General features: G+C 45.1%; 1 protein-coding gene across 9 annotated transcripts in view; it reads right to left on the bottom strand.

The window, feature by feature from the left end:
- RMND1 (required for meiotic nuclear division 1 homolog) overlaps positions 1-18,691 on the bottom strand; it is a 43,444-nt gene that overhangs the window by 764 nt on the left and 23,989 nt on the right. For all 9 annotated transcript variants that reach the window (XM_085023763.1, XM_005659140.4, XM_085023755.1 and 6 more), the window contains 5 exons: positions 17,723-17,829; positions 16,267-16,331; positions 15,430-15,506; positions 12,635-12,755; positions 88-204 (listed from right to left, as the gene is read on the bottom strand). In XM_085023763.1, coding sequence (XP_084879889.1) covers positions 88-204; positions 12,635-12,755; positions 15,430-15,506; positions 16,267-16,331; positions 17,723-17,829 — 487 coding nt within the window. The remainder of the gene's footprint in view (positions 1-87; positions 205-12,634; positions 12,756-15,429; positions 15,507-16,266; positions 16,332-17,722; positions 17,830-18,691) is intronic.

Genomic DNA, 18,691 nt, shown 5'->3' with positions numbered 1-18,691 from the left:
GAAGCTTGCTTCACTTCCAAAGAGACTTAGTATTTAGGACAAAGTCATGCTCTTTTCCGCCAAGTTATTTTCACGAAAGTTACCCACCTCTATGGTGATAAGGATGACAATCATCCATTCTAGACGGAGAGTCCTCTTCTCCGTCAGGTGATTCCGCATCAGATCTGTTAGCTCCATGCAATGCTGAAGCTTTTCATTCATGACCTGCATTAGAAACAGAGTATCCTGTATATTTAAACAAATCACTTAATAAAATAACACACTTCAAAATTCTAAGTTTGAAACAGGTATAACAATGAAAAATCATCCCTTCGATTCTTGCTCCTCCGCCCTCTCCCCCAAAGGCAACCTCCCTCTGTTACCTGCCTCATTCCTGCGAATCCATCTAGAGACATTTTGAATGCACAGATTTGACTGCAAGAAATACTTTGCATACCAAAGCTCTTATATTCATAAGATTTTGATGGAAGATCTAAAAATAAAGTTTTTGAGCCCTAGTTTTTCATTGCTGCCCTTGGATTTTCAGTAGTTAATAAAAACAAACTTGAAATACGATTCTTTTAACATGGCCTTGAGATGACAAAAACAAAACTTCAGAAGCTGTTTCATTGTGGAAAATCCTGAACACAAAACTTGGCCTGCTGCACACTCACCACTAGATGGCACTGCTTGACTGCAGAGGTTCTGCCTTCTGGCGCCCCACAAGCTGGTTGATGGGGTTCATAGATAACAGAATCTTTGAATTTAAGACTTGACTATGACCAATAGCAAGATATATGTCCTTAATCTCTGTATCTCTCTCTTAAAATAGTTTCTGGACTCCCCTTAACTTAAGGTCAGTGGAAACTGGAGACAAATCAGACACACGTTTGGGGACTGACTGAAGTAGTGTGATTTGATTTTGCAAAGAGCATTGCCCTGCCCTACTAACACGAGCAAACACATGGAACCACACTGATAACCTGTATTCACCCATGTTTCCAGACTTTATGGACACCTTGTAGTTTCTGACTCATAGAAATGCTCAGAATAGTGCCTCTTTCCTTTTTTTAGCGCTGCACCTGCAGGTGAGTTTCCAGCCCAGGGGTCAGATTGGGGCTGTAGCTGCCGGCCTACCTCTCAGCCAAATCTGAGCTTCATCTTTGACTTACACCAGCGCTCACAGCAATGCTTAGATCCTTAATCCACTGAGTAAGGCCAGGGATTGAACCCGCAATCCTCCATTTCCTTAGCACCCAACTTCTCCTTAGCCTGCCTGCCTTTCTTCCTTCCTTCCTTATTGCTTTTTAGGGCAGTGCCTATGGCATATGAAGATTCTCAGGCTAGGGGTCAAATCCGAGCTGTGGCTGCTGGCCCACACCACAGCCATAGCAACATGGTATCGGAGCCGTATCTGTGACCTATACCGCAGCTCATGGCAATGCCAAGCTGCAATTCGACCCGGAACTCCATCCTTAGCCTTTAGAAATTGCAGATATTACCAGAACTCCCCTGAAACTTCCAGGTGACTCCTCATCAGTAAATCTAGCACTTTTTCTTGGTTAGATTCTAAAATCTCAGTTAATTCAAGCATTTGACACAACCTTGAAATGCACACTTCCTGTGGCTTTTTCTCCCTAAGTTCTGCCTCCGACCCTCATTCTTTTCCTGAGCCTTGTCGACCTCCCCGGTCTGTAGCTGACATTCTCAGAGTGGTGATCCGTCCCTTCTGTCCCCAAGCTCTGCACTCTGCCTGCTTGGTCCTGTCCACTATCACAGACGCTTCCTGGGTCACGTCCATCCCACCATCACTGCTGTGGCACACATGTGCCAACTGCAGTTAAATTCAAAGACGTTACTTGGAAATGTTTACTTTAGAAGGAAGCCATCAATGCCAAAATGGAAACCCGTGTGATGTGAAAAGGTGTTGGTTATGCAAAGCTGAGCTTGATGCCTGTGAAAGTGCGAGATTACACAACAGAGGGCTGGTCAGGAGCCACTGAAGCCCAACTAAGAAGCATGTCTCGACACTGAACATCGCTCCTCGACAGTTACTGCTTCAAAGGCTACATGTTACTTCAGGGTCCACGTGTTACCTAAGTTCATCTCATGTGCCAGTGTATATGTTGGGAAAGATTGATTTAAACCACTATTTTTTGCTAAGTCGCAAATATAAATGCTTAGTCTAGATTTCTCCTCTGCCTGAATTTTGAGCTGCCTACAGAACACCTTGGTTTCTACAAGCATCTTAAAACGAGCATTTCTCAAACTACAGCTGGCAGCCTGTTCGACGCTATCCCTCTTCTTGGGTCTTCAGCTCAAATCAGGTCACACTGTCTGCTCGGTCACCCAGCACAGAAAACTTTGCTTATCCTTGCCGTAAGGAGTCTTGGATCCATTCTCTCCTTCCCATTTCTTAGCGTACCTGGTAGGCCTTCATCAACTCTTCTGTTTCTTTGTTTCTAGCTGTGCCTGTGGCATGTGGAAATTCCTGGAATGATCTGAGCTGCCGCAATGACTCCACCAGATCCTTAACCACTGCACCACAGAACGCCCGTCAACTATTTGTTACCTCTTAACAAAATCGAAGTCTGTTTGGCTTCTTTTGGTAGTCGTGATGGGGGTGGGGTTTCCTTCCCTCCCCGCCCTGCCCACTGGTACCAGAGTTCTCAGCCTATACAGGATGGATCATGTCACTTCCCTGCTGACACCATCTTACCAGTGCCTTCACAAGAACAGAAAACAACGCTGGATCATTCAGTCTGATCACACTTTCATTGGTGGCATCCTCTTCAACCCTGAAGGCAAGGTCTTCTCGAAACCTTCCTGCTCCCTCTTCAGCGCTCCCTCAACACTGCCGTCTCCCTAGATCAGAACTCACTTTATTCTGCCTCCCAGCCATCTGCTCCCTGCCCGGCCCCTTTCCCTCCTGCCTCCTTTCTTTTGGGGAGTTACTCTTCTACTGTCTCCTCCAACCATGTGACGCTGCCAATCATAGTATCAATGCTCCTGTGGCACAGAGCCCCCCCCACCCCCCCCCACTGCCCCCAAAAAGCCCGAGGGGAGAGGGGTCAGTACAGTCCAGATGCCAAGGCTGGTTGAGGCGTGGGCACACTGCCCAGTGTGAAGCCGCCAAGGCAGAGGGTACTGTATGCCTGGGTACCCCCCCTCCTCCCTCACCATGCCCTCCCCATCTCAGAGAATGCCACCGTGAAGGGAAGGATGTGGCCAAAGGGCACAGAAGATGCTGAGGGTCTGCGTCTGTGCGGCAGACATTCCTTGTTCCTCTCAGTCCCGTGAGGATAAATAAGATCATTGCAACTGCCTGAAGGTCAAGTGTGAACCAGAGCGCCTCAATTAACAGGTGCTTCCTCTCCCCTTTAGCTACAGAGTCATGTGTGTTTCATGCACACGGATGATGGGGCAGAAGAACACAGGGACAGTGTCACTGATGTGCTGAATGTGAGGTAGGCTCTCAAGAGGCAGGTGCCGGGAAGGACAGGTGGGGAGCAACGCAAGACGACGGCAAGCAGAGGACACCGCAGGGAGGCAGCAGAGACAGCGGAAACCTTGCACGTGAGCTTATAAAAGCTAAGCTAGGACCCCGTGTGAGAGGTACCGTGGACCAGACGTGGCCGAAGACCGATCCCCCCAAGATATTCGCATCCTAGTCCCTGGGCCCCGTAACTGTCACGTGGCAAAGGAGAAGTAAGATTGCACAGGAACTGAGGTTGTTAAGGAACCGATTATCTTAAGGAGGAAATCCCAGATGATCTGGGTGGGTCCAGCGCCATCACAAGGGGCCTTAAACGTGGGAGTCGCAGGCAGGAGCGCTCAGAGTGATGCAATGCCAGAGGGAGGAAGGGGCTCTGAGCCAAGGGGAGTGGGCGTCCTCTCAGGGCTGGAGCAGCCAAGGAAACGGATCCCACCCAGAGCCTCTGGAAAGGAAGGGCGCCTGCCAGCGCCTTGAGTTGGGCTCGATGACTCCCATGCCAGACTTCTGACCCCCAGAACTGTAAAACACTATATTTGGGTTAAGTCAGCTGTGGTAATTTGCTGCAGCTGCAAAATAAACAAATATGCCGCATGAGAATGTCGGACATTTCTTCCGCAGGTGAGAGAGTCCTTTGTTCAGTCTTCCAATTTTTCTCTTTTTTTTTGCTTTTTAGGGCCACTCCTGAAGCACATGAAAGTTCCCAGGCTAGGGGTCGAATTGGAGCTGCAGCTGCTGGCCTACACCACAGCCACAGCAATGCCAGATTCTTTACCCACTGAGGCCAGGGATTGAACCCGTATCCTCATGGATACTAGTCAGGTTCATTACCACTGAGCCACTACAGGAACTCCAGTTCTCGTTTTTTGTGCTATCTGTAGTGCCTGCATTGTGGTTTTTTTGGCTGGGCCTACAGGATGTGGAAGTTCCCCCACAAGGGACTGAACCTGTACCACTGCAGTGACAATGCCTAATCCTTAACCCGCTGAGCCACCAAGGAACTCCTGCGAGGTTAAATTCTTCTAACTCCTTCTAGACAGTCTTCACACAATCCAACTAGTCTTAACTGCCTTTGGGATGCTAAGAAAATAACTCTGAGGCACAGTTTAAAAAAAAAAAAAAAGGGATGCTCTGAGAAATGCAGATTGGGAACTTGGGGAGGTATGCTTTGTAACTCACGTGGAAGATTTACTACCGAAGGGATGTCTCAGAGTGACGTGGGGGAATGAAATTGAAGAACAATTAGTTGTAAAGACTGGATGGAGCCAAGTAACCCACTGTGGGAAAGAGAACGGGGCACCTGTGCTACCCGGACAGCTGCAACGGAGCATGAGCAGCTGAGCGGTGCTCCACGAAATCTGTCAGGTGCCAAAGAAATTCCCAGGAGCAAAAACCTTTCTTACAGAATACGTTTTCAGAAACAAAAACGTCCAAATCTGTCCCCTAAAACTCAAGGCCCCGTGGCGATCATGCACAGGAGCGTTTACCTGCTAGAAGTCACGGGGTCCGCAGCTCACCCTCCGGGCCTGGTGGACCTCCTGGACCTCCAGGCCACCTCCCCCTCCACCCCCGGGTTTAAGGAAGGGGAGGGGAATCTCATGAGCACAGCTCCGATTTCACACAAGTCTCTTTTTCCCTAATACCTGCTACTTCTACTTTTAGCTACCTTGCCCCAGTTCCTAACAGAATCCAATAAGGAAGAGGTAGAAATATGTAATTTACAATCCACCCCTCCCATGGCCACACCTGCAGGCACGTGGAAGTTCCCGGCTGGGGATCCAACCCGCACCCCAATAGAGAACCCAGCTGCTGCAGTGACAACGGCATCCTTAACCACCAGGGAACGCCTACAAAGATAAGTGAAATGAAACCTGAATTTTAGCCTCTAAAAAGCAATTACAGTGGATTTCCAGGGACTGCTGGTACTATGGATTGACTGTGTCTTCCCCAAATTCAATGCTGGAGCCCTAAGCCCGTGTGATGATATCTGGAGATGAGGCCTCTGGGAGGTGATCAGGTTCGGACAAGGTCTACGTTAATGGCTTTATAGGAAGAGGTAGAGACCCCAGAGGGGGCGGGAGAGCTCTCCCCGCTGTCCAGAGGGCCCTCCCCCAGAACCCAACTGGCACGTCATCGGATCATAAGGACCCCGACGACGAAGCGAGTGAACTGCCATACCAATTTACAGACTTTTGTTGTTCCTTTTTAGGGCTGTACCCACAGCACATGGAAGTTCCCAGGCTAGGGGTTGAATTGTAGCTACAGCTGCTGGCCTATGCCACAGCCACAGCCACGGCAACGCAGGATCCGAGCCGCATCTGCGACCCACACCACAGCTCATGGCAATGCTGGATCCTTAACCCACTGAGTGAGGGCCGGGATGGAACTCACATCCTCATGGATGCTAGTCGGGTTCTCAACCCGCTGAGCCACGACAGAAACTCCTAGACCTTTATTTTTGTTCTTCAGGACACTACCGGATTTTCCACTTGTTTGCTGTACTGATTGAGTGCAAAGCATGCATTCTCCCATGTATGAAGTTAAGTATTCAGAAGTCAGCAGTACCCTAGTGCATATAGTGCACATAAGATTAAAAAAAAAAAAAAAAGGAATTCCTGTCGTGGCGCAGTGGGAATGAAGCTGACTAGGAACCTTGAGGTTGCGGTTGGATCCCGTCCCTCAATGGGTTAAGGATCTGGTGTTGCCCTGAGCTGTGGTGCAGGTCGAAGATGTGGCTTGGATCCTGCGTTGTCGTGGCTGTGGTGTAGGCTGGCAGCTGTAGCTGTTATTCAACCCCTAGCCTGGGAACCTCCATATGCCTTGGGTGCTGCCCTAAAAAGCAAAAAAAAAAAAAAAAAAAAAAAAAAAAATTAAAAAAAGATGCCATGGAACTGACCTGTTCCAGCACGCTTCCAGTTTGGGGACTGAGCGAACCCTGCCCAGCTGCTCCCTGGGCTGCAGAGTCAACTTGCCAACTCTGCACTGAGGAAGCCTCTCCACTCACTGACTCCAGCGAGCCCCACGGGGCCCCCCAGGCTGTGCGCTCCCTCTGCTCGAGCAGAGCGAAGACGCAGCGGCACATTCTCTGCTTCCCCTTCCTGTCTGGTGCTGTGATCCCTGTCCCGCTAGGTGATTACCTACCTCACTGCACTTCTATGTTCCTTACCGATCCTGTTGTGACATTTCTCATCTTCAGCTGGGACTTCGATGTTGAATTACTCAATTCTTGAAAGACATGCCTGTCTTTGTACATCTCCTCCTCTGGACCACACGCACCGCACGTTTCCTGCTCATGCCACCACCACCAACGCGACCACGGCTGCCTTCTCTCGCTCCTCCTGTCCACGAGGGACATGCGGAGGACACCAGAGGCATCAGTATCAAAGCATACTGTGATCTGAGGGAGGACACGGGGGCGGGGCTGGGGGAGAGGAGGGGAGGGTGCCCCAGAGCACACTTGCCAAGCAGCTGCTTTATCTTGGTTATTGCTCAGCCGCTGTTACTGACCTAACTCAGCACGGCAGGCTGGTTATCAGAGCAGGTCTGCCTCTGCTTGGCGGCAATCATCTCTATACTGCATCCCAACCACTAGGCTTCGACCAGGTGTCTTCATTCCAAGAGAAAATGCAGAGACATCCAAGAGCTCTAACTCTCGAGCCCTCTCAAACTGCCCCAGCAAATACGGCTGCTCATCAAGGTTGGTGCTTTTGTCTGCTGTCACTAAAGAGTTCTCACAAGAGGCTTTATTTTCAAGTTTTCTTTGCAGCCGACTTTGCATACAATAAAATGCTCTTGTTTTCATCCTAAGGATATCCCATGAAGACGTCTGACAGGTACACACCCATGTAAGTGGCACCACGCCATTTCCAACCCCCAAGTGCTCTTGGCCCCTTGGGAATCTACTGCCCTTCCCTCCCGCCCCACCCCCAAGCTCTAGGGCATCACTGAGCTCTTTTCTGTAACTAGAGATTACACCTGCCTTTTTAGAACGTCCTATACATGGAACAGCATGTATTCTTTCATGTCTAGGTTTTTTTCACTCAGCATAATGATTTTAATATTTACTTGTGTTGTTGCACGGATTGGTAATGAATTGTTTTTATTTATTTATTTTTCCGTCTTTTGTCTTTTAGGGCCAAACCTGCAGCATATGGAGGATCCCAGGCGAGGGGTCGAATTGAAGCTACAGCTGCCGGCCTACACCACAGCCACAGCAAGACTGGATCTGAGTTGCATCTGCGACCCGTACTGCAGCTGGTGGCAACACTGATCCTTAACCCACGGAGTGAGGCCAGGGATCAAACTTGAGTCCTTATGGACACTGTGTCAGGGTCTTAACCTGCTGAGCCACAGTGGAAACTCCTCTTTTTATATTCTTAAAAGGGTCTTTCAAAGAGCAGTAGTTTTAGTTTTGAAGTTCAACTTAAATTCTTTCTCCTAGGTTCATGTTTTTTTTTTTTTTCTTTTTGTCCTAACAAATGTTTGTCTTTCCCAAGGTCATATGCCTTTTTCCTCTATTTTCTCTATAAGGTTTTATAATTTTAGGCTTTGTATTTAAAAGGTCTCTGATTCATTTAGAAATGCTGTGAACTGAAGGACAGGTTCATTGTTTCACACAGGGCTCTCCAACTGTTCTAGACACTTGTTGAAACGATTATCACTTTGTCATTGAGTTTTTAATTTGTCAAAATCAACTGTGCATAAGTGTACAGGTCTATTTGCGGACTCTGTTCTGCTGCATTCATCTACGTGTCTATTCTTATACCAATACTCAACCGTCTTGATTACTGGAGCTTGAGTTACTACAAGTCTTAAAAACCAGATAATAAAAGTCCTCCAACTTTGTCCTTTTTTCAAAATCACTTTGGCTAGTTTAGGTCCCTTGCATTTCCATTTTAAAACCAGCTTGTTAATTATAAAAAACAAACAAACAAACAAAAACCTGCGGGAGTTTTGATTGAGATTGTGTCACACAGCTCAATTTTCAAAAGAAGTAATAATATTGAGACTTCTGTTCTATGAACATGGTATACGCCTTCAGGTATTTAATTTCTCATCCATGTTTTTTTAGTTTTCAGGGTAGAAGTCTTTCTTATACTTAAAAAAATTATTCCTAATTAAAAACTTGTACCCTCGACAATAGCATCAAAATTCAAGGTTTTTTTTTCTTCTTCTTCTTTTTATGGCTGCACCTATGGCATACGGCAGTTCCCAGGCTAGGGGCTGAGCCGGAGTTGCAACTGCAGGCCTACGTCACAGCCACAGCAGCAATGGATCTGACCACATTTGTGACCTATGCTGCAGCTTGCAGTAATGCCAGATCCTTAACCCACGGAGATAGGCCAGGGATTGAACATGCATCCTCACAAACACTATGTTAGAACCTTAACCCACTGAGCCATAATAGAAACTCCTCAAAATTCAAGTTTCTGATGCTACCGTCAAGGGTATTTTAAAATTTCATTTTCCAATTGTTCACTGATAGCATAAAGACAAAAAATTATTATTATTATTTTTAGCTTTTTAGGCTGCACCCGTGGCATATGGAAGTTCCCAGGCTAGGGGTCAAATTGGAGCTGTAGCTGACAGCCTACCCCACAGCCACAGCAATGCCAGATCCGAGCTGTGTCTGTGACCTACACCACAGCTCATGGCAACGCTGGGTCCTGAACCCACTGAGAGAGGCCAGGGATTGAACCTGTATCTTCATGGATACTAGTGGGATTTGTTACCATTGAGCCATGATGGGAACTCTGAAAAAAATTATTTTTTATGTACTGACCTAGCATCTTGCAACCTTGATAAATTCACTTAATTAGTTCCAGTAGTTTCCTTGTAGATTCTTTAGGACAGTCTATGTACAAGATCATGGTGTCTGAGAATAAATCCAGTTTTACTTCTTCCTGTGGATTTAAAGTCTTGGGGCTCTAGCTAGAGCCACCACAAGGGACTGGTGCCTTGTTTGGATGGCACTGAAGAGGGCTTTCTCCACAGGTCTAGGGTGTCAGAGACCAGGTCAGCATCCGATTCCTCCAACTGCTAATGTCCTACAGGAGTATAGATGCCAATCCCTTCATGGAGGGACCTCACCTGAAACTGGCCTAGAAACTGGAAGAAAGAGTAGACACAGCCATAAGGTGGAAGAGGGTGAAGATGGGGCTTCAACAACCCTCTTACTCTCACTGACATCCTTCTCATGCGTGCACCCGATCTTAGCCACAAAATAGGTGACCGTTTGGTTGTCAAGGTACTTTTCACTCAAGGAGGTGACCTTAGCAGTAGACTTGACGTCAACAGTTCCAACTTGAATAGTGAGGACAGACAGGTAAAAAAGGCTGCCCTGCAGGTCAAAGATCAGAACGTTTCTTTTGGCATCAAGTTTGCCGAGGCCTTGGCTCACTGATGATTCTGAGCACAGTGACAACGGCAGTGGTGGTCAGCAGGCACTAACAGCACGATGGGCCAGATGCTGGAATTACCCGACAAGGATGTCAAAGCAGCCATCACTGGAGTTCCCGCTGTGGCTCAGCAGTAATGAACCTGACTAGTATCCATGAGGACACAGGTTCAATCCCTGGCCTCACTCAGTGGGTTAAGGATCTGGTGTTGCCGTAAGCTGTGGTGTAGGCTGCAGACACAGCTGGGTTCCTCTGTTGCTGTGGTGTAGGCCAGCAGCTGCACCTCCCACTTGACCCCCTAGCCTGGGAACTTCCATATTTATAAGCTGCAGGTGCAGCCCTAAAAAGCAAGAGAAAAGGAGGGAGGGAAGGTGGGAGGGAGGAAGAAGCCATCATAAACAAGTGAAAAAACAACCAAAAAAACAAGGCTCAGCAAAGAAAGAGAAAGCATGAAGAATCACAGAAATTTTAGAACTAAAATATAATATAAACAAAATAAAAAAACTCAATGATGGGCTCAGAGCAGAATGAAGGTAACAGAGTAATGAGTGAAACTGAAGACAGAACAATGGACATTCCCCAGTATGAACAACAGAGAGAACAGAGTGGGAAAAAAGTCAACAGAGCCTCAAAGACTTGTTGAGGATCTGACGTTCACGCCATAGAGAGAATAGATTTCTCCCCAGAAATCACGGAGCTCAGAAGAGAGCGGCACAAAGATTTTTAGGCGCTCAAAGGAAAGAACCGTCACCTTGGAATTCTCTACTTCATGAAAACAGCCTTCAGGAGTGAAGGGGAAATCTAGCCATGCTCGGATGAAGAAAAACTAAGAGAGTATGTTTCTGCAGACTTACCCTGGAAAAATAGCTAAAGAATGTTCTTTTTTTTTTGGTCTTTTTGCCTTTTCTAGGGCCACTCCCACAGCATATGGAGGTTCCCAGGCTAGGGGTCGAATCGGAGCTGTAGCCACTGGCCTACGCCAGAGCCACAGCAACGCGGGATCCGAGCCGCGTCTGCAACCTACACCACAGCTCACGGCAACGCCGGATCCTTAACCTGCTGGGCAAGGCCAGGGGTCGAACCCACAACCTCATGGTTCCTAGTCGGATTCATTAACCACTGCTCCAGGACGGGCACTCTGCTAAAGAATGTTCTTGAAACAGAAAGGAAATAATAAAAGAAATTTGGAAACATCACTGCAAAAACAAAACAAAACAAAAAACCACCAGAAAGAATAAAAATATGGGTAAATACAACAGAACTTCCTTCTCCTCTCGAGTTCTCCAAATTTTGTTTGATCGCTGAAGCCAAAATGATAACACTGATGAGGTTCTCAAAGTGGAGGTTAAAGGGAGGTAGTAGGGTTTTGACACTTGATTTAATCTGGCACAATGTCGAAACCAGTGGCTTGTTACAGATGAGCTATGTACACTTGGAGCAATCGCAGAATAGCTACGCAAAGAGATAGACTCAAAAACAATGTCGATACATCAAAATGGAATCCCCTCCAAATGCCTAAGGCAGCGAGGGATACAGGCGGCTTGGTTTGGATCTCAAAGGTATTACAGTCACTGGAAGAAGTCCATTTAAAAGGTCACACACTGCACATTGCTATTTAGAGAACATTCCCCAAATGGCAAAATTATAGAGCTGGGGAATAGACTGCTCATCGCCAGGGGCTGAGGGAAGGTGGGGGAGGGAAGGTGGCGCGACCAGAAAGGGACGAGCCCAAGGGGCATCTCTGCGGTGACACAACAGCTCTCGGTCTAGCTCTTGTGATTGCCCGGATTTACACATGGGCTAAACGTCACAGAACTATGTGCACACGAGGTACCCACGGCCACTGTGCTTTCTCCTCTCTTTCCCCGTGAGGGGCACCCCGACCCCGACCACCTCCACCCGCCTCCGGCATTCTGTCAGATGCCTCGGCTTTGCTTCCACACTTTAAATGCCTGTGCAGCAGCTCCTGCTACTCTCAACACGTCTCAAATACGGCTCCCCCCGCCCCCATCTCTCTTGGCTTTGTGGTCTCTACCTGCCCCCCAATGGGCATCTCTCTACTTGCCCCCCCACAGGCCAGTGTTGGTCATCCCTAGTCTTCCTTGGCCCTGGCCTCCCAGGACCAACCACCTGATTTTGTCCTAAAGGAGTCTTTTAAAAATTCATTTTTGGAGTTGCCGTCCTGGTTCAGCCGTAACAAACCTGACTAGTATCCACAAGGTTGCAGGTTCAATCCCTGGCCTCACTCAGTGGGTTAAGGATGTGGCGTTGAGCTGTGGTGTAGGTCGTAGATGCAGCTTGCATCCCGCATGGCTGTGGCTGTGGTGCAGGCCGGCGGCTACAGCTCTGATTCGATTCTTAGCCTGGGAACTTCCATATGCCGGAGGTGTGGCCCTAAAAAGACCAATAATAATAATAATAATAATAATAATAATTTCTATTCTCGCTGTCCCCAGTACATGTCTGGACCCCACAAACTCTTGCTTGAAGCTTGATGAGAACTTCCTAATGGACCAGCAGGCCTCCAAACTGACCAATCTTGTCTAGTCCACAGTGCAAATATCAGAATATCCTCTGATGCAAAAGTTGAAAATTGGGCAAGAGAAAATACGAAGGAGAAATCGAGAGATCTGAACAAAAGTCAAACTAGACATTTCTCCAAAAGCAGTTAAAGACATTTACTTAATTAAGAATTACTCTTCACACAGTCATACAACTTACAGGTGACATCATGTCTTTCTCAGTAAAAGTGCAAAATACATACCTTAACTCTGCGAGTAATGCTGAGGAACCGACATGTTTTATCATAAAGCTCTTCCAGATTTTCTCGGTCCCAGTAGAAATCAGGAGTGATCAAGAAGTCCGAACTCAAGTTTATACGGTGTCTTAAAACAAGAAAAATTACAACTTTTAATTTCTAATCTTCAATGAGGACATTTTTCGTGGTCTCTCTTTTTAAAAAAATATTTATTTAGTAACTGAAATACAGCTAATCTACAATGCATTAGTTTCAAATGTACAACAAAGTAACTGAGATACATATATCTGAATATATATATGTATTTTTAGATTCTTTTCCATTATAAGTTATTATAAGATATTGAGTATAGTTCCCTGTGCTATCCAGTAGGTCCTTCCTTTCTTAATCTATTTTATATATAGTTACGTCCATATGTTAATCCAAAGCTCCTATTTTATTCTTCCCCTCTCTCCCCTCGGTAACAGTAGGTTTGTTTTCTATGTCTGCGAGTCTATTTCTGTTTTGTAAATAAGTTTATTTCTTAATTCCATGATGTTTAAAGAATATATGTTTTAATGCTGATTCTTTTAATACTTCTGAGAAACACGTAAATAAAAAATTTCAAAATCTGCAACCAAAGTAATCCAATTTTTATATTAACATTTATGAAGTAGCTAGAAAAAAACCCCAACTTAATTTTCTAAGCTTTTTTCATTAAAATGTGTTACAATGTACATGCATATATTTGTATGTGGGGGGACAGGTCACACATGGCTCAAAAATAAAAAAGACAGAAAAACATAAGAAGTGACTAATTTTACTCCTAGCCTTATCCCCATCTTTCCCTTTCTCCTACTCTCCACGGGCAGCCACTGCTGGTTTCCTCAGTATCCTTCCAGGGTTTGAGCAAATGCTAGACAAGCAAACACACACACACACATACACACGCTCTCTCTCAGTTTCTATCTTTTTCATAGATGAGGCCTGAGCTTGCTTTTAAATGAAAATCTAAGCTGCACAGGTAACACATGAATAGCTGTTCACTATGACAAAGAAAAACCCTAGAGAAGAATTTAGGAAGCACTGGTAGAGGCCGTCTTACCTTAACAGACAACTCAAATCCTTTAGGCCCTGCCAACACTCTGCTGTGCCCTTCCAGATCTGTTCCCATGCATACAGTCACATGTGTGCATGTATGTGTGTGTGCGCACGTGTGTACACACCTGCATGTCCGGTAGTGCATCCATATCAAGATAAAGATGAATATTTATGTTTGCATGTTTACAAGTGGGATCATATTATACCATGTGTGTATACACGTACACACACACACACACACCATGTATATCAAATTATACCATGTATAATTTGTGACTTAATTTCTCACCTAATATACCTGCCACATTTCCACTTCTATTTCTCTTCACAGATTTCCCACATTCTTAATAACATAAGCACTCTTATTGTAAAGAGAAGAACAGTTAAGGATAAGAACGGTAAGCCTCTATAGAAACTATTTACAAACCTACGTATATCTAGTCCTAACTTCTGAGTTGTGACACCTGAATTTTCTGTATCAAATTCTGCTTGCATTACCAAGAGGAGGAGAGAAGAGGCTCTCTACCCTGCTTCTTACAGAGCTCAAAGGTCTATGTGCTGCAGGATGCGCCTCACCCAGGGTTTTTTTGTTTCTTTTTAAAAATTTTTTTGGCTGCACTAGTGGCACGTGGAAGTTCCTGGGTCAGGGACTGAACCTGCATCGTAGCAGTGACAATGACAGATCCTTAACCTGCTAGGCCACCAGGGAGCTCCATTTTCTGTTGGTGCCCTGAGTAAGTTATGGTTTCTGAGCTATAAGAAAGGCACGGGGGATGAAACCCTGGACCGCTTCTCCCCTCCAGGCCAAGTATCTCAGGAGAATGTGGAAAAACAACTCCTCAGTCAACTACTGATAACCAACTCCAGGAACTCGGCCCACACAACACAAGGCTGAAACGCTGATGACGCTGGCTAGTGAGAAAAACACCAAGATTCAGGATGTTTCACTCCATAAACCCTGGGAAAATTACAATCACCTAAACTGAAATTCTTTCAGTTTAACTTAATTTTAAATGACGCACTATTGCATTTCGTCATTTTTAAGACGCCGTTCTTTCCATTTTAACATCTCTGAAAATGAGAGGCCTCCTTTAAACTGATGATGTCTAGAGGGGGCAGGTGGGACTTGGCTGTCATTGCCTTAGACAACTTTTGTCCTTGACGCTTTCCTTTTTACGAATGCCCAAGAGGGAATGCAATAAAATCCGTATCCAGAAAAGACGGAGAGAGCTACCGCACTAAGTGCAAAACTAAAGTTCTGTGGTAAAAAAGCATTGTCTTATACATTAGCTGCCAGCATTTTTATTTTCCTGTGGCTTTTATGGTGTCTCAGAACCAATGAAATATGGTATGTAATTTTTCTAGAGCACTTAGGTCTACTCAGCATTATGATACAGTTTATAGTGATGACTAAGTATTGCCTGTTGTTCAAATTTTAGCATATATATCTTTTCACCTTCAAAGAACATCTGCCATGATGCAGGTTTAATGCAGATTAGTTATAGCCTCTTTTGCACATGCAGAATTTCTTCCAGTATAGTCTGAATATAACCCAACTGTTTCTAAGGGGTAAGAGTTCTCCGTGCTCATAATGAATGAAACAAAAAAAAGCTGCAATGCCCATAAAAATACAAATGTTTGATCTTCACTATACAGCTACAGGGACATTTTCTGGAGACTGTCAAAGAGATGAGATATTTTATTTACAGAGAAAATTTTACCTTAGGGCAAAGAGTTCACCCATTTTCTGCATAACTTCTTCATGAGATAGTTTCACTTTCTTCCCAGCTTTTAAAGCCTATTTGGGAGGGGGAAAAATAGAGACATACATACACACATTTCCCTTCTCACTAGCATTTTCTGTGAGATACACTCCTAATCTCTCAGGGAAAAACCAGGGCCTCCATTCCTGAGTGGAATTATCCTTCCACAGTAAAAACAGAGTTAATTACAGTAAGTATGATTTTAACGTACTTAAAAATTTTGATATAAATTTTATTTTTTATTTTTTAACCACCCCACAGCATGTGGAGTTCCCTGGCCAGGCGTCAAATCCGAGCCTCGGTCACGATCTAAGCCATAGCTGCGGCAATGCTGGATGCCTAACCCACTGTGCCGGGCATCGAACCTGAGTCCCAGCGCTCGAAAGACACCGCTGATCCCATTGTGCCACAGCAGAAACTCCTGATATCACTCTAGATGCGTTTTTCCTGCAACTATTTTCCTTATAATTTGTCAAAACACTTTTTAATTGAGAAAAGTGGTCATAATTTCCTTCCTTAGAGAGGAAACATTTCATCTTTTTTTTCCTTCAATTTTGTTACATTAAAAATAATTATACCGTTAGAAGAAAATAATTTCAATTTTAAGTGTTAAAAGGTTTATTTCATCATTTTATATGTAACTGGTGGTCCTTTTTCTGCTTAAATTCAATGTAGCTTTCTCAATGTTTACTGTTACTTTATTGTATCCCCGAGTTCATTGTTATAGTGGGAAATTTCTATTTTTCCGCAATAGAACTCAATCCTTGAAGACAAGCATAAAATTGGTGTAATTACCTCTGGAATCGACTGAATAGATTCAATAAATTTATCCAGCGATGCCTCCCAGATAGCCAGTTTCACTGGGGAAAAAAATTAACACAGGATATTTCTTTATCATTATGTTCATGTGTCTACAAAGTGCAAAGTGCACAGTGCTCCCTGACATTTCAACAATAGCTTAAGGAGACGTGCACAAAATTTGAAACTGCAACTTAAGAAGTTTTTTATTACTGTAAGAGATAGTGCTAAGGAGAAAGAGACAGTAGGAAGTCAATTTCCAAGCCCTGCTGGCAGACCAAAGTGGCACTGGGTAGAAGCCCTGATTTTATGATACTGCATCTCAGAAGCACAGAGGATAAGCTCCACTCTGGAACTGCAGGTGGCTCTGCAGGCGGGGCAGGAGTCAGACTTTCTGGGCCTTCCCTTACACTCCCAGGGCTGTGGGTGTAGCTCAGAGGTCCCCAAGCCTCCTGCATGGGGTGGCCAGGCCACGCAGCAGCAGCCTAGTGTAGACGGGTGGCAGAAACATTTCTTAGAGAACGTCTACAGTTTTACTCAGGTGCATGGATCTTTCTGAAAAAACTGGGAGCCACTGCGACTCTCTGTCCTACTCCTGTGAAAAGCCAGAGAGCATTTTTCTACACAGAGGTCTGTGCCCAGTCACACAGGGCTGGGCTTTCTCTGCTTGGATCAGAGACAACCTAAGACTAAGAGAGAAGGGGACAGGAAAACAAAGGAGGTGGTGGTAATAATAATAATATAATATATTTTTGCAGAGGTTAAGCTTTATTCGTACAATTAATACAGAATGAATAACTAGCACGGATACTATATTTTACACTCTATACTATACATATGCGTGTACGTATTTATTTTTTTAGGGCCACACCTGCAGCATATGGAAGTTCCCAGGCTAGGGGTCAAATTAGAGCTGCAGCGGCTGGCCTACCCAACAGCCGCAGCAACTCCTTGACCTACTGAGTGAGGCCAGGGATTCAACCTGCATCCTCACAGATACTAGTTGGGTTCATTTCTGCTGAGCCACAATGGGAATGCCTCTATTTCTTTTGGAAGGAAAAAAAGGGGAGTTCCCATTGTGGCGCAGCAGAAACGAATCCAACTAGAATCCATGAGGATGTGGGTTCGATCCCTGACCTCGCTCAGTGGATGAAGGATCTGGAGTTGCTGTGAGCTGTGGTATAGGTTGCAGACTCAGCTTGGATCCTGAATTGCTACGGTTGTGGCCAGAAGCTGCAGCTCCAATTTGATCCCTAGGCTGGGAACTTCCGTATGCCATGGGTGTGGCCCTAAAAAAGAAAAAAGAAAAAAAAAAAAAAAAAAGGAAAAAGAATTCTAAGGTTTTGCTAAGTAGTCTGTGAAGATTAGTGAGTATCTTTACTAAATGCTTTGACTTCCCTGGATGAAATGAAAACCGTGTGATAACTTTCTCTGAAAACTAATAGTAACTTACCTGAAAGGCAAAGAGCATTTGAGAAAGCAAATTTCTCTAGGATGGCGTCATCTATATCTAGCTCTGAATTTAACCTGATTTCCCCTCTGTGAAGTTTTGACTGTCCCCTGAAAAAGTAAAAAAAGGATTTTCTAAATCTTAAGAAGTAATTTTTTTTCTTTTGACAAAGTTACATTATATTCTTTCTAGAGGTCCTTTTGGCAATTTGTATCAAGAATCTTTTGATGTTCTCATACCACACCATCCAAGTAATGCCACTTCTAGGAATTGATCCTAAGGAAATAATCAAAGACGCAAAGAAAGGAGTTCCCGTTGTGGCTCAGTGGTTAATGAACCTGACTAGGAATAATGAGGTTTCGGGTTCGATCCCTGGCCTCGCTCAGTGGGTTAAGGATCTGGCATTGTGGTGAGCTGTGGTGTAGGTCGAAGACGCAGCTACATCTCTGATTAGACTCCTAGCCTAACCTCCATATGCCCCGCGTGCAGTCCTAAAAACAAACAAAAAAAAACTAAAAAAACCCCCAAAGATGCAAAGAAAGATTTGTGTACAAAAAAACTTCTTATGGTCAAACGTTTAATAGCAGGAAATTCAGAAAGGAGCTAAATGTTCAATAGGAAAACAATTCATTTAAAGGAATTCCAGGAATTCCCATCATGGCGAGGCAGAAATGAATCTGACTAGTATCCATGAGGATGCGGGTTTGATCCCTGGCCTTGCTCAGTGGGTCAGGGACCCGGTGTTGCCATGAGCTGCGGTGCAGGTTGCAGACGAGCTTCGGATCCCACATTTCTGTGGCTGTGGTGTGGGCTGGCGGCTGTAGCTCTGATTCAACCCCTAGCCTGGGAATCTCCATATGCGTAGGTGCGGCCCTAAAAAAGCAAAATAAATTAAATAAATAAAGGAATTGCACACAACAAAAATGAACAAGCACTGTTTTTGTTTTTTGGCTGTTCAGCAGCATACATATG

This window comes from Sus scrofa, chromosome 1 (genome assembly GCF_054392235.1).
Source record: "Sus scrofa isolate SSC_HxYL_T2T_F1_AM1 chromosome 1, Sscrofa_HxYL_maternal_Yorkshire_Landrace_v2.0, whole genome shotgun sequence".
NCBI lineage: Eukaryota > Metazoa > Chordata > Mammalia > Artiodactyla > Suidae > Sus > Sus scrofa.
The sequence above is the reverse complement of the archived record's forward strand: the minus strand, read 5'-3'. Positions and strand labels throughout refer to the sequence as shown.